This window comes from Trachinotus anak, unplaced genomic scaffold, assembly GCF_046630095.1.
Source record: "Trachinotus anak isolate AG129_WGS33_773 ecotype Australia unplaced genomic scaffold, CSIRO_AGI_Tana_v1 ptg000025l, whole genome shotgun sequence".
Taxonomy (NCBI): domain Eukaryota; kingdom Metazoa; phylum Chordata; class Actinopteri; order Carangiformes; family Carangidae; genus Trachinotus; species Trachinotus anak.
This window is the reverse complement of record NW_027273876.1, coordinates 18,881,192-18,897,432: the sequence shown is the minus strand read 5'-3', so window position 1 is coordinate 18,897,432 and position 16,241 is coordinate 18,881,192. Positions and strand designations below refer to the sequence as shown.

At 40.2% G+C, this 16,241-nt stretch overlaps 1 protein-coding gene across 5 annotated transcripts in view; it reads left to right on the top strand.

The window, feature by feature from the left end:
- jmjd1cb (jumonji domain containing 1Cb) overlaps nucleotides 1-16,241 on the top strand; it is a 124,705-nt gene that overhangs the window by 87,215 nt on the left and 21,249 nt on the right. For 3 of the 5 annotated variants that reach the window (XM_071463645.1, XM_071463646.1, XM_071463648.1), the window contains 7 exons: nucleotides 4,570-4,675; nucleotides 4,933-5,057; nucleotides 6,142-6,285; nucleotides 7,909-7,950; nucleotides 12,749-13,019; nucleotides 14,540-15,085; nucleotides 15,179-15,530. In XM_071463645.1, coding sequence (XP_071319746.1) covers nucleotides 4,570-4,675; nucleotides 4,933-5,057; nucleotides 6,142-6,285; nucleotides 7,909-7,950; nucleotides 12,749-13,019; nucleotides 14,540-15,085; nucleotides 15,179-15,530 — 1,586 coding nt within the window. The remainder of the gene's footprint in view (nucleotides 1-4,569; nucleotides 4,676-4,932; nucleotides 5,058-6,141; nucleotides 6,286-7,908; nucleotides 7,951-12,748; nucleotides 13,020-14,539; nucleotides 15,086-15,178; nucleotides 15,531-16,241) is intronic. The other 2 variants (XM_071463647.1, XM_071463649.1) reach the window with 1 other exon arrangement.

Genomic DNA, 16,241 nt, shown 5'->3' with positions numbered 1-16,241 from the left:
CTGCATCTTGAGCTTTGATTGGAAATTCTGAATTGTGTCACACATTTTTAAATGATCAACATTTAATATCATTTTCTGTTCAGATCTCACTTTCAGGTTGTGGCAACAAGCTGTGAACATAATTAGGCTTTCTGTCAAATCTGTAGTTGGTTAAGATGGTTACACTCTCACTTTAATCTTAGTGAATACCTAGGGGTGTGTGTACTACACACAGACAAAACACAAACATTCATAATTTCAGTCCATGAGCCACAATATTGGTTTTAAAAGAAAAATGACATCAGAAACTCTCCTGCAGTTTGCTCCCTCCTGCTTCAGCCTTACCGTCTCCATGGCAACGAGCAGTGGCCCTGAGAAGATGTGAAAAGAGGGGTGTTTGAAGTCTTTAACAAGCCATCTGTCTTTGTCTCCATATATATGTGATTGTGTGTCATATTTGTTGACTAAGTGTGACTAATTGTCTGGTGCACAAGATGTCACACTGTAGGGTGTCTACCTTTGTTATATTCACAGTGGGGCTTTAACAAATAGCCTTCAGTCATCGAAATAGTCCAAGGAAAAGGTTGAAGGCAATAATTAGAGCTGTTATTCTTAATGTATTTTAATGAGGAGATCATAATGTCTGTCATTATCTTGAAGCACAAGAGAAATCACAGTTATTGTTGCACTTGTTCTGTCCTGGTTAACAGTGTCATTAAAGTCTGTTCCAAATGACTGGAGATTAGTTTTAGGTTTTACCCCATGGTTGTTTACTGTCATGCACTGAATTTAGCAGCAGAGTGTCACACTTCACTGGCAGATCTTTTACTTTTAACACTGGCTGATTGAAATAAACAGCACACAACCTTCCACATCAACTGCATTTTACACATCATTTCACTCACTGCGCAGGGAGGTGGTATGCAAAACATTTTTATACTTGTTATGATGTAATGAGTGGTTATCTGGTTGTGTAGTTGGTGATACATTTACCGGTTTTTGCAACAAATTTATGTGTCTTTACATCTGGAAAACAAATTTAGATACTCCTAATTCTCCTAATTCTCCTAGTTCTCCTACTCTTTACTTTTTTTTATTGGATTCTGGACTTCATGTAGAGTTGGATGTGAAGTTTGGTCACTTTTAACTGTTCATTAAAACCTCTAAAATGTGAAGGAAATTTAGAAGTACTGTAGTTTCTTGGTATCGCATTTAATTTATTTGATATTGTATGTGTCACTGTCAGATTTTATTGAACTTTTTTATTGTTTACCATGGTATCATCACTTAATTATCTCTGACTGCACTGGATGTTTATACGTGAAAGTGATGATGTCCATTCCTGTGAGGACATTATATCTATTAGCAAGGTCTCAGTAGATTCAGTATATCACCATGTATATCTGTCTAGTGATGTGACTAAAGGTTTTGTCCCAGCTCTAACTCTCTACAACTCACATTTCAGTCAGAGTGAATATATTTACATTTGATTCCATGCTTATCTTCCTTTTCTCTCCAGTCTGTTGAAAAGAGACCAATAGATTTTCGTGGTGACAGTGTTGCCGTGGTAACGCCTTTTCTATGGGTATCATGTCTGAACAGGCCTATGGTGAGCCAGAATAGATTGCAGTGGCGGTAGCAGAAAAAGACTCTCAGGCGCAAACATGTGTTATTTTCTACCGGTGTAAAGCTAAACATAGTTACCACAGGACAGTGTGGGCTCCAAGGCTGCATAAAGGTTCTATTAATATCACTGTCAGTAGAAGAACCTCCAGTTCTAGTGTAGACAGTATGCCCTCAAATTAAGGACTTCATGCTTCTCTTTGCTAAGTAAGTCTGCCACATAGAAGAGAAAATATTAAAGCTGTGTGGTGGAATTACAGTTGGGTAAAGCTCCTACATTACTCTGATATAATACAGTATTTTAAAACAAGATAGACTCTTATTGTAGACTGCTTTGTGATACAGAGTGTGTCACCAATTTTCATGGGTAGATACTGAAGAGGTATATTAAAACCATAGACTGTAAATAAAGTTGGACATAGCCTCTGTGACGTCACCCATAGGTTTCTGAAGAGTGATTTTGAAGCTCAAAGTGGGCAGCTCATTTTTCAGCCTCCGAGGATGCCGCTTGATTAAAACCCTTTTTTTAAATGTGTACTGACAGCTTTCTCAGTTTTATTCTGAGTTGAATCCAGGGGTTAGAATTACCATTTAAAAATCTAAATCACATCATGCACATCAGGACACAGCTTCTACATCCTTTCTGTCATCACTCTGAGGCAGTGTTTTTGTGTGTAGGATTGATGAAGAATAGCAAGAAAAATAATTAAAGCGCCAAAATGTAAAAACATATGAGAGACCTTTTGTGTATGCTGGTTTAAGTTGGAGCTGGACAGGGCTGGGAAACTAGAGCACTGCAGCAGTGAGAGTGAGAGAAGGAGAGAGAGAGAGAAAGAGGAAGGTGAAATGAAAGACTCATTCTGTCTGCTCTGCTTCCTGCTGGATCTCAGCCTCCCTGTCTCTCTTCACTCCTGCAGCTCTGCATTGTGAGGAAATGATCAGGTTGTGCTGATAGTTTGGCTCAGTGTGTTTCATGTCTGTCTGACCTTGTCCCTTTGAGTAAATATCTTTGTTACCTCAGATCAACCTTTTGTTTTCTGTGGTTACTCTCAGTAAACAGTCATGGCAGTTGGTTAACTGAGATGACTGAGTGGCTGAATAAATCAAACTGGTAATATTTTCCACATGTGGATTCTTTTTTTCCTCTGTAGTCAGTCTTACCACTCACTCTCTCTGGATGGCAGGAAGTTCCCTCTCTTTCACTTCTCTCCCTGCACAGAGAAGGTCAACAGCTACTGTGTGTCCGCCCATCATTAGAGTGCAGACAGACCACTGACCTCGTCCACTGCAGGAGGATGTCCTGCTGTGCAAATCTATACATTATTTATGAAATATGAACCCACAAACCTACTCTAACACTTCCTTATAATACAGTGGTGGTGTTTGGCTCAGTATTTCATTGAGATGCTTCATCTGTGATGCACCCATCACCTTGAAGGCTCCCCTAAAATAACCTCTTGAACCATGTGCAGAAACACAAATACAGACACACACCAGTGTGCTACCAGTGTGGTGACTGTGGTTTCCTCTTCCTCATTCTGTTCTGTCAGTGTGGAGTGTGCTGCTGCTTTGTGTGTGTCTTTGAGGGGGGAAGAGACAGAATAGTTTCTAGTGCTGCTTTTTTGATTCTTCCAGTTTTTCACCCTGCCTCGCCTCCCTCACCGTGTGTGACCTAGAGTGTGAAACAAAGGCAAGTCTGCAAGGATAATGGCTTCTCTGTATGCTGTTGTGCGTTTGTGTGTGTCCGTGTGTGTGTGTGTTAGTGTACAGTATGTAAGGCTTTTTTTGTTGAACATCAGCTGTGCTGTGTGTATTGAGGTCCCTGCACTTCTCTAATTTATTTAAAGAACACTCATCCTCGGGCAGTTACTAGACGATGGCACATTTATAGCATTTATTGAGAATCTGATTTCACAAATCAGAATCAGATTTTAGTGTCTTCGTTTAAAAGCCTTTCACCATTGTTACTAGTTTTGCAGCAGAAACCCTGCTGCAGCTTTTCACTGACGCTGCTTCTCAGCACAGCAGGGTCTGCACCTGCTTCTAGTGGACGGGTTGTGTAAGTTGTCTTGGTTTTGGCAACTTTGTTTTAAAAGAGCTGTTTGTAAGTTTTGCTATTGCTTCATAGCTTAAGCATTAGCAGCTGTTTACTTACCAGTCTAGGAGAAACGTTGCAAGTTCAGCATCACGCTTTATTCCTTTACTCACCAAGAGCTGTCTCCGGTGGAAAGTAACGTCAATGTTAACTCTTGTTTCCATCACTTCTTTTCTTCTACTGAAGTTAGCACGCTAACCAGCTAGCTGTAGCCTCACTGTAGCTGTCCTTAAGAAATAAAGTAGTAAAAACAATGATGGCTGAAGCTCACCTGCTCCCTGCAAGAAACCACATTCAGCGGCAGAGAAAACTTTAAAATAGCCCCTTTTTAAATACCTGATTATAGTACTTCAAAAAACAGTTTTAGATTGTGTGTGATGGGAGATTATAGTTGTTTATCTTGTAAAATTATTTGGAGGCTTAATATCCTTGGGCTGCTGAATAGCAGAAGGTCACCGGTTTGATCCTCTCACTTGCAGAATAAATCTGGGTGGGGAAAGTGAAAGAGCAGCACTTACCCCAGTCTCATTATCATCACTGAAGTACTCTTGAGCAAGGCCCTGAACCACCCAACTGCTCTGCTGTTACTCACTCTCAGTGACCAACAAGTCAGCGTGTGGTTGTTCTGCTCTGCTTGAATGTGTGTAGCTGTGTGTTACACTTGCATTTCCACAGTGTGTAGCTCTCAATGAAACCTCTCTGAATAATGTTGAAATGAAATAAAATGAAAGAGGTGGCAGAAAGAAACCACAATTTCCATTCAGCTGTTTTAAAACAGAATCAAAGCAGCAGAACCTGTCGAAGTCTGGCTTAATATAAAGTGTGTGTTTCAGAGGGTTTGACAGATTTGGGTATTTGTGTGTGTCTCTCAGGATGAGGTGGACAGTCAGAACCCAGTGTTAAGAGACAACCCTCAGCTCCATGAAGAAGTGAAGGGCTGGCTCAAAGACCAGAAGGTGCAGGAAATTTTCATGCAAGGTAAGTTTTTATTATTCTCCTTATATTGTGAAGTAGATTGTATCATTGTCATGTGTGAATTGTGTAGCATTCTAATTAGTTCTGACTGTTGTTTATTTGTTAAAGAGCTTTTCTCAATGACTATTAGTTCATCATGTTGTGAGTCACCTCATGACTGTAAGTTGTGTGAGTTACAACATGAGGAACCTGCAGTGCAGTCGCATACTTCGACTGTGGGAACACAACACTGTAATGACACTGTTTCCTGTTGCTTCCAGGTCCCTATTCATTGAATGGCTACCGTGTACGTGTGTATAGACAAGACTCGGCCACCCAGTGGTTCACGGGCATCATTACACACCACGACCTCTTCAGTCGAAACATGGTCGTTATGAATGACCAGGTACATGCACACACATACACGCACAATTTTCACCATGCATCTTTAAAATGTGTGTAGACAGTTTATATGTTACCATACAATAATAGTGATATACCACACAGTAATAAGCTGTATCAAGGGAAACGACACAATGGGGATTAGTTTCTACATGAGCTCTCTCTCTAGAGTTTAGCTGATATAGTTTTTAAACAGGACAATTCATATTCATTTTTGTCTTCTAAACAAACAGTCTGAGGAAGGAGTTATTGCCATCTTTGATGTGTATAGTTACCATAGTCACAGGTGTTATTGTCTATTGCAAGGTTAGCAGAAAAGCCACTGTTTACCTGTCTCTACCAGACTGACAGTAAAGCTGCAGAATGACTTCCTCAGTGAAACCAGCCCCAAACCTTCTGTTGTTCCTGCTTACTGGCGATTATTGCAGCTGCTTGTGGTCTCCACTGCAGAGCAGCTGATCATTCAGAGGCTGGGTTCATTCACCTGTTCACTAAAACACTCAGCTGAAACTCTGGATACATTAATGCAATAATATTTCTGTAGTGAACCTCTAGAGTTGACAGCCAACTTCAGTCTTGCAGTCATTATAATAATAGCCCTGGAATATGAAACTGATGTTAGCTTACAACTTCGTAAATGACAGTTTTCATGGTGAGTTTTTCATTTGCAGTGGGATTGTTGATGAGTTTAGTTCATACATTTGTTCCTTAACATTAGCTAACACAACTGGCAGATGCGTAATGTTACAGAAAGACGAGCGGGTGCTCATTCTTGCTACAGCTAAATCAACTTCTGAGAAATGGAGGCTCTTTGGTGATTTACTAGTCAGGAGCTACACTGCATGATTCCACAGACTCATAAAGATCATCGAATAAGACATTGAATTAAAACAGTTATTAGTTTATTTGTAATAAATCATTTGGTTTTTAATGGTTCAAGGGTTTTTATTTAATTTGATTCTAATTTTAAATAATAAATAAATATTTTATCATAGTTTTTGTTGATGAAATTTACTCTGCTCAAAGCTTGCATTAGATCTAATCAATCTGGTTCAGGACAGCGTAAAGTGAATGTTATGTGTGTTCAGGTGCTAGAGCCTCAGAACGTGGATCCATCCATGATCCAGATGACCTTTCTGGATGACGTTGTCCACTCCCTGCTGAAAGGAGAAAACATTGGCATCACCTCCAGACGAAGGTCACGATCCAGCCAGAACAACAACACTGCCCATGTGAGTACATACAGACACACACAAAACACACACAACAGCTAATGTGCACAGCTGTTAAAAGCTTCCTGACATTAGCTGTCAGTGCTGCTGAAGAAGGTGAACTCATTTTAAAATACTGACCTGTGTAACTGTCTGGAAAAGGCAAAAATGTACAAGGCAAAAATGAAAAAAAAAAAAACCAAAACATTCCTACACAGTATTTCCTACAGAAATAGATTCTCTTTGTGACAAATAAATAACTAAACAATATATAGAGTAAAAAAACAGAAAATGAATACGCTGCAGTGAGTGTAATGAAAACACTGAGAGAAGTGTACAATATTTTCTGTTTATTAATAAACTGTGGCAATCACCAGAGTCTAGATAATTAATGCGAAACAGTGTCATACATGAATGTTCATAGTGAGAGCATTATGCAGTGTACTGTAGCTTCATGTACAGTCAACAGGGCAGCATGATATAATACTGGGTGGAAGTAAATTTCATATTATTTGGAGTGTACAATTTCAAATTATCAACTAAAGTAAACACTACCCTTAAATTCAAATGAATCTTTAAAGTCAAGCACAATTTCATATTCCATCAACAAGTAACGCAGGTGATGTCAGTCTGTCATCAAAGCACCATCAAACCTCTGTCCAGGACAGAAAAACAGCCTAGATACACAAAGAAGAATGAAGTGACCACAATGGAAGCCAAAAACAAAACAACAAAAAAATTGAAAAGTATGATTTTGGCCAGACGAGATGAACGCATTATTGATGGTATGGATGCCAAACAGGTGAACAGGTGATGGTCCCTTTATTTTGCTGAAGAAGAGAAGACAGCGTGTGGCCAATTTGGTGAAAATCGAGACAAACACTGTTTCCATTTTTTCACACATAGACTTCAAATGAATTACATGTGTTAGGCCTGCACTTAATCTGCAGATTATTCTCTGGATTCATTAAAGTGTCAGACACTGTTGAGCCACTCAGTGTTTGCCCGAGCTGAATGCGGCCTAAACACAGCCACAGTTGTTGTGTTTCTGTCTGTGTGGGTAGACTACTGCTTGTTTGGTTTTTGTCAAGCACTCATCTACATTGTGTCTGTTTATCTGTTTGTCTCAGAGGCATTGATCCACACAGCTTCCCAAATCTTTCCTCATGCACAGTTCCAAACCAGGAGAATTCCATTGTATTTTCAATTTATGAATTCTTTCTTATTACTGTTAGTCCCATGTGTGCTGTCTCATTTTTTTCTGCTTTCTCTGTTTTTTAAATGGAGATAGCTTTAAAGTAAAAGCTATTGATTTTGATTTAGCTTTACATTAAAAATCAACAAACACAGACATACACTGTTGTACTGGTTACCAATCGGCTCCTTTCATGTAGCGCCGCTCTACAAGTTTGCAGATGTCAGCACAACACTGTTAAGACTTTGGTATTGTTTGTTCAAAATTGATGAGACATACTGTATATGAAAGGAGCTCATTGGTGAAACGGTCTGTTGAACACTCAGCCAGTCATTTCTGGTCCCGCAGTCATTAACAAAATCTCTCCTTGTCCCACATTTTCTTTATATTCATTTCATTTTGTTATTTTTCTTTTTTATTTTCTTTTTCTTGTTGTTAACACGTTAAAGATGGCAGGAGGGAGACCCGGCGGGACCACTGGCAACACTCAGGTACCCCAAACCCCCCACCCACCCCCACACCCACTTCACATCCACCTCACGCCCACCCCACCACACCCACTCCACACCAACCCCAAAACCCGCTAACCCTCCATACCCACATTTTCCACAATACACTACCAATGAAGACAAGGCTAAGTCAAAGCTGACAGACATTACCTGTGCTTGTTTTATTAGCAGTAGTAGTAGTTTATTTTACATTTTCAGTATCCAGTGCAGCTGATCATCCACTCACTGATTTTCTTTAAGTGCCCAATGCACAGCCCCAAATCTGAATACTTCCTCCCAGCTCACTGTGATTCCTGAAATGCAGCTGTGATTCAAAGCGTCAGTACCGAGCTGCAAGGAGATTTTGGGCGACTGTACAAAACTGCATATTTTTAATCTCAGTCTGGCAGAAGAGTGTCCATATCGGCACTTCAACATCAGCTCTAAAGGAAGTTAGCAGGATGAGCTGCCTCTGCTTCATCTGTCTTCACAGTGTCACTGGTTATTGGCAGGAAATCTCCACACAGGTGAGATTATATAAGCGATGAATTCAGAGCTAAGAAAGAAAACCAGAACTGTCTCAGAGAGCAGGAGCTCCGAGAATCATGTATCATTGGGTCACCAATCACCTAACAGATATCATTCAATTCTCAAAGTCTACCTGTAACCTTTAAATATTTATAACTGACAAACCTGTACCTGTAAAGTGCAGTTTTACAGGTTGATGACAAATGCAGAATCTTGAATTAATAAATGACCTAAGTAAAAAATACTTAAAATGACTAATAAACAGACTAGTAGTACAGCAGTACATGTTTCTTCAAGCACTCTTCATGTCTTCAGTATTTTTATAATTAACTCTTTCTCTAACCTGTGTATCTCCCCTCTCTGAAAAACAATATTTCAGGTTGGTAAAACATTTTCACTTTCACAATCTGTTTCTCTGAACGTTTGTATCTGCACATTCATGTATTAGTAGAAATAAGGTTTTATTGAGAGTATTAAAAAACGTTTTTTTACTAGTCAACATAAAACAGAGAAAACTTTTAAAGAAAAAAAATCATTCACAAAACACTATGAGTGTGTGCACATAGACAGACAGTTGTTTCTGCCAAGTGTAAGGATGCACACTGAACTGTCTGCCACAAGCTGGAGAGGAAATTTCAAAGTGAAATGTTCGAACTACATCCAGGCCAAAACATCCTGCCTGCATCGCCATCTAGTAGATACTGCATCCTCTGTCTCTGCTGCAGCCTGAGCAGTGCAGCGTTCACAATGACAAAATGCTACATCACAGTTGAGTGTGATCACAAGTACACAAACCACATGGCTGGTGATGGGTGTGGAGGTCAGTGCAGTGATTGTTTTGTTCAGTGTGGAGTTTCTCTTTGACTCCAAGCCCTGAAATCAATCCCATTTGTAATTTTGAGAAACAGTGACCTCTCTGCTGCTCTTATTATTGTGATTTGGAGTTAACACCCCATAGCCTACCCATCTGCTTCAATAGCCCAGTGCAGGATTAGCTCAGTGTGAAAGGTTGGGATCACAGAGAGAGAAAGTGCTGCTCTCACTTTGATAAGTAGCTGGGATTGGTCTGGGCTGATCAGAACTACACCAAACTGTAGTGGATATTCTGGGATCTTAGAAACTGCCCGTGATATTTAACTTCCCTGCCCAGGTACCTACCATGCATTCTTTACCTCACTGTAATTTCCATCTGGGCATTAGCCAGCATCACACTCACAGGCTCATTTAACAGTTCACACTGCAATTTTCAGCATGTTTGAAAACGACCGACATGTCCCAGACAGGCTCAGAAGCACAGGACAGTAATTAAACAGAGCGGCATGCTGACCTTCTCTCAGAGATCAGCAGAGAAGGCTCCATAATAACCATGCAGATGTTGTTCTCTACATGTACTCAGAGCCTGGCCTAACTGTGTTCCTCCTTGTGATGCATCATCATCAAGCCTTGCATTGCACAGGTTAATGGCATCGTAAGAACAACATAACACCTTTTCGTACTTGACCTATCAGGGCTACAGGAGGGCATGAATGTTATCAGAAGCATCAAAAGCTTGTATTAATAACAGAGGTAATGATATAAATTTGTCTGTGAGTAAAGCAGCTCAGGTTGGTGTTTCTGATGTAATTGGATTTGCAGAATCAGGGTTAGTCAGTCCCTTTAAAACACCGAGCTTGGATAGGTTATGGCTACTTTTGCTGTCCACGCAACAACACTGCCAAAGTCTGCCATAGCTACTGGATGTTAGTTAGAGCTGATGTAAGGACTTGAATAATTAATCTTAGTTTCATACAGTACAAATTACTGTTTATTCAAGCTTCAGAAGTCCAAATGATTTCACTGTGTGGCCTTATAGAGAAAAACCTCACAGCCACTGGACAATGTCAGTAGAAAGCTGTACTACTGCAACAGAAAGCTAGACAAATAGAATATCATGGTTTCACAAATCATTGGTTGTAAACCAGTCCACTTACTCTGTCCAGCTCCAGCAGATAGAGCTTAGCTCCATTTTAAAGGTGTAAGATGCCACCCACACTGATAATCTAATAATGTGTTTTTACTTGGAGTTAATATGAAAAATGTTTTCCCTGGTGGCCTAAATGAATTTATTTGCACCTACAAATTCTTTGCAGCACTGTTGAAAACTTCACATTGTTGTTCACATACAGTACACAGTAACATGCCATAGGAGCTTTTTTTTTAAACTAAACAGATTAAATTTACAAAAAGAAGCATTTTGTTGTCCCACAATGCAGTCAGAAGATGTCAGGGCAGTTGTGTTGTCTCTGTACAACAGATTTGAAATGAAAAATTTAACATAAGGATACATTTACTGTAGAGATCAGCAAGTAATTGAACAATTTATCAAAAACTTTAAGTAGTAATATTTAATATTTGGTATGATTTCTTTTTTTTCCTGTTCTCCAGCAGTGAAACACCTGATCACTTCACTGGAGGTCAGGTGACCAACTTGGACAGTCAATATCGTGCCCTTTTTATTTAAAAAACCAACAAAAAAAATGCTGTATTGCTTTTTTTCTGAGGCTGAAATTTGGAGTGTACATATAGAACTGGCTGCATGACATACACTGTTTACCCAGGGATGAGCACACTCTCCATTGAGACATCGAGTCATAACAATGAAAAACATATTACTGTCCTAAGACTTTCTGACTGCACTGCTCATAGCCAGTTTCAGTTTGTATTTTTACTTGTTTCTTTTCAGTCATTGTGTATATAAGAGAATTTCCAGTGTTCCTCTCTCATTTGATACTGATGAGTGTTTGGATCAGTTCATACACAATTCAAATGTTATCTTTTTTTTTTTTACCCTTTTCTGAATGCAGTAGCTAATTCAGAGAGTAAAGACCACTTCAGTGGAGGTTTCCAGAGCAGGTGTATTGTGTGGCTCAGATGTTGATACAGTCGCTGCAAGACTTTATCCAGCTTCCATTTACATACAACAGGGGAACAGAATACTTGAAACACATCCCAACATACACCCTGTCACCAGTTTATTAGGTCCACCTAATTAAAACTAATGCAGTCTAATGCAGCAGTCCTTCAGTAAATCCTTAAGGTTATAATGTTCAGTTTTTGTTTAGATGTGTTTCAACTGTATGGTCATTGGAGGATGTAGTTTGTGGTCCTTTTAAATGGCTGTTGGTTACACTGAGAGGTGTTCCTGATAAGTAGTAGACAAAAATATGAAAATGACCTCTCAGTGTTAATGTCACTGCCTCCAACAGCAGTACATGTGTTATTCATGATCCTTCCAGCGTGTTCATGCATAATTTCTGACTAGAGAGGAAGCTGGTTTCATGTGAGCTATCAGAGAATATTCTCTCTGTGACACACATGTTGTGTCAAAAGCTCCATGGATATCAAATATCACATCACTGGATATCAGCGATTAATAGGCAGTGATGATGAAGATCAAGTAATATAGAGAAGCTGCCATTGTTGTGCTCAGTCATGGAGCCCTCAGACTTAAGCTTTTGCAGTGATCATGTCATAAATGAGGATGTTCATATTTTAGAAGTTGACTGTAGACATTAGAACAGCTGGCAGTGGGGTTAGTGTTTGGCTGCAATAATTATAACTGATCAAAAAAAGCCTGTTCTGTGAAATGAACCTGAACTCCAACTCTAAGTATGGAGGAAAGATGGACATATCAGTTATTATTTGTTATTTTTAATTAGTTAGGGTTCTTTTTTTTTTCTTTTTGCACAGCAGTGCACAGTAGGATGATTGTGCACCTTGTTGTTAGATCCAACTGTCACCAATTCCAAAAGCTGAGCTTTAGTGAGGATATTTTTAGGCTACTTTAGGTCTCATATACACTGGTATGTGTTTCTTGTGTATTGCTTCCAGTCTTCGGTATCGTGATATTATGGCAGGACATTAATAATGTGATACCACCACCAGCACAACATACAGCCTCAAGAATTACCATAAAGTTGAATCAACACTGCTCTGAAACAGTTTAAACACAAAACACACAAAAACATTAAAGTCTCCATGAGGGTTGGAGTTTTTGTAGGACTGTTGGATCAGGATGGATTAGTTTTAGACTGGAGGACCTAATAAACTGGCAGCTGAGTGTAGTTTGAATCCAGTGTAACACCAGGATAAATGCACGGTTGTCATGTTAGGTTGCATTAGACTATAGAGGTGAATCTAATAAACTGAGTGTAAACACTCACAGTAATATTTCTGATTTTGGTCACTCTGTTTGTCTGTTTGTTCTGACCTTTGAATTTTCTTAATCTTGCAGAGTCATTACACGCGAGCCCAAGCCAACAGCCCCCGCCCCATCATGACCTCATCAGGCCCCAACCCAAAAGGTTCCCAGGGGACACTGGCCTCCCAGCAGCACAGCCAATCACAGCAAAGCCAGCAACCAGCCAGCCAATCACACCACTCACCCGGCGGCAGCGGACGGGAGCAGAGAGAGCAGCGCAACTCTCGCTCCTCCAGGAGGAAAGGATCAGACAGCAGTGTTCCAGAGGAAGACAAGGACAGGAGAGAGGAGACCACAGGGAGAGGTGAGGACAGTCACCATCAAACACTGCTGTAAAAAGATCAAAAGATTCTGTGTACAGTACCGGCATTTTTAAGGATTTGTGCTGTGCTTCTTTTTCAATACAGAATTAGAATAGATTTTACTGGAACGTGTTCTGTTTATTACAATAACATCCAAGCATTGGTCTCTATTATATATTCACTGTGGTTGTTCTAAACATTACACAAAACCTGCTACATCAAAAAAAATAAAAACAAAAAACAATCAGCATCAATTATGAAGCAATTTGACTTAATAATATAATATAGTAGTGAAATGGTCAAGCTCCATCGGTGTATACTGTTAATGATCAAACTGTGTTTATTGTTTTAGAAGTTTTGTATTTTCTTCTAATACATCATTAATAATGTCACTGTCAACAGTATTTCCAGGTAAAGAAATCATAACAAGTTTCCAGTTAGATGTTGCCCTCCAGCTGGGATCCCCCCCCCCCCCCCCCCCCCGATGGATGGATGTTGCTATCCACTGTCACCATTGTCATCACAGTCAGTCTTAATATAAACATTGGAAATGGTTAATTGTAGTGTTACAGAGGGAGTTTCTTTCACCACGGAAGTGATCTTTGGCTGAGCACAACCAGCAGCTTGCACAGAAACATTCACCAGAAAACAGCCAAGTTTCATTTTGGCCTGTTGGGAATTACCTTAAGGCAGGTGTTTTAATATGCTGCCAATGACATTTATCATTTTAACAAGCAAAAGCCAAGGAGCCACTGGCTAAGCACGAGAGCGAAGAGCAAGGAGAGACAAAAGATTTGTTAACCATGGACCTTAGTGAATTAAGGTATTTTATCAACCTTGAACCAGATCCAAAACCAAGCTGGTTATACTCCCTGCTGAACACATTTTATGAGCATAAAAGTGTCAGAGATTAGGCAGTTAACTGTCTGTGATAGTACTGAAATGATCAGTGAACCACCGACAATAAAAATGGTTTGTGAAATGTTCACTGAGGAAATTAATAGTAAAGATATGGTCTTCATTTGGTTATGTGTCTCTATTCTTTGTGTTCTTTTTGCGGTGTAGAGTTGTATGGTTTAATGTCAGTGCTGCTTTACACTGCACTTTGCTAGTTGTCAGTTATCACAGGAAGAAATGGAGGTTTCCACAGATGGGTGAATACAGGAAGCCATTTGAATAATCTCAGGCTGTTCTCACAGCAGAGATAGCATTGAGATGCAGAAATTTAAATTCACAATTTTGGATTTGAAAATATATCTATTTATCCCTATGATGGGTTGTACACACCACAGCCTCCAAATATGATTCATTGTAGTGGTCTAGGTTTTCTATTTCACTCTTTCAAACACAAAATTATCAGGACTATCTAGCCACTTTCCCTGGATTCAACTTGTATATCTTTATGTCAGTATAAATGACACTACTGCAGAGTAATAAAAACTACAAGCAACAGGATTCAAGTCAAGAATGAGGTGGAGAAGATGGAGGAGTAATCAAACCTTTTTCTTTTCTTTTTTTCCAGACTCCAAGTCCAAGGTGAAGCAGGCGGTGAACAAACGTAGAAAGGGTGAGGAGGAAGAGAAGAAGGCAGGATTAAAGAGGCTGAAGACTGACATGACATCTGATCTGTCAGAGAGTAGTGACTCAGAAAACCCACACAACAAGAGGAACGCCCACTCCTCCTGCTCCTCTTCCTCCTCATCATCCTCGTCATCCTCTTCCTCTTCCTCTTCCTCCTCGTCAGAGCCCAACTCTGAGAATGAACTTAAGACTCGCAGCAGTGACGTAAAACCAAGTGCCGTTTCCAAAATGGAGGAAGACGAGAAGTCGCTAATGCAGAGCACCAAACTTAACAATTCCTCATCTCTCATTGGTCGGCTTTCTCCATGGGTGGAGCTTCAAGCAGCAGAGGAGAACAAAAAGGGTGTGGTTAAGGAAACAGGCAAAATGATAATGAAGGAGGTGGAGGAACTGGTAGCGGTAACACAGATCACCCAGTCTCCACGGCAACAGTCTCTGATGCCTGACCAGGGCAGCATCATGGAGAGCAGCAAGAACACTGTGAAAGGTACAGTCAGCTGATACATGGCAACTGTCACTTATGTGACGATTATGAGTAAATGTAGCATTCTTAAAGTTTTTTTTTTTCTTCTTTTTTTAGCATCTTCTCGATCCCAGACCCCATCGTCGTCCCACCTCCATGGCAGTGGTGTGATCGACATCACAGATGACGCCCAGGCCACGGTGCACCGCGAGAGTTCAGAGGCAGTGTCAGCACTGCTCGCCTCCCAGAAGGCTGAGTCCACTGCCCTCTCACCTTACCTCCCCCTCAACCCCTCCCCAGTCTCCTCACCTCCCATTCCACCTTCTCCCTCGCCATCAGAAGGAAGCCGCAGGACAGATATTGAGACTCCCATGCAGCAGCAGCAGCAGCAAAGCATTATGGGAAGTGGCATGGCAGCAGCCAGGAGTTTAGCGAGCAAGATAGAGTTTGCTCCCTCTGAGGTCATCAGGTGAGAACAGAAGTCTTCAATTCAAAGAACCTTATTTATCCCCAGGAGGTCAATTTAAAAAGTGTGTAAATCCTAAAGGCAGGTTCTGAATATTATAACCCATCCTGCTTCTTGCATGTCCTGATATGGTGAGTAGGTGGCGAACAACAGTCTCTGCATGTATTTTTAATGATCATCCATGCAATTGTGGATGAGTAAATAAATATTCAGCAGAACAGCTTGTGAGCAAACATTAAACATTAAACAAGAGTTTGTGTGTGTGTGTCTCTCTCTCTCTCTCTCTCTCTCTCTCTCTCTCTCTCTCTCTCTCTCTCTCTCTCTCTCTCTCTCTCTCCCTCTCTGACAAGAGGCCATCTCTTTAACAAAGACATGAAGCCAACAACGTTATGTATTCAATATCTGAAAAGTGTTTTATGTGCACTGTACAACCTCATATGCATGCAGCAGGTCAGTGAGCAGATTTCTTCCCTACCTCAACCTTATTTTGAATACAATAATTCATTGCTGTACTGTGTATGCGTTCCTCTGTTGTCATAGTGATTCTTTCTGTCTAAAATCTTTTTACAAACTTTTTTTTTTTTTTTTTTTAACATACTTTGTTTATTGGTGTGTAGTTTAATCTACAACGATCAGAGATTAAGTTGGGCCAGAGGCCACACTTGCTGAGCTCCACCTCCTGACATCTGGATCGCACTTATCAGAGCTCAGCTC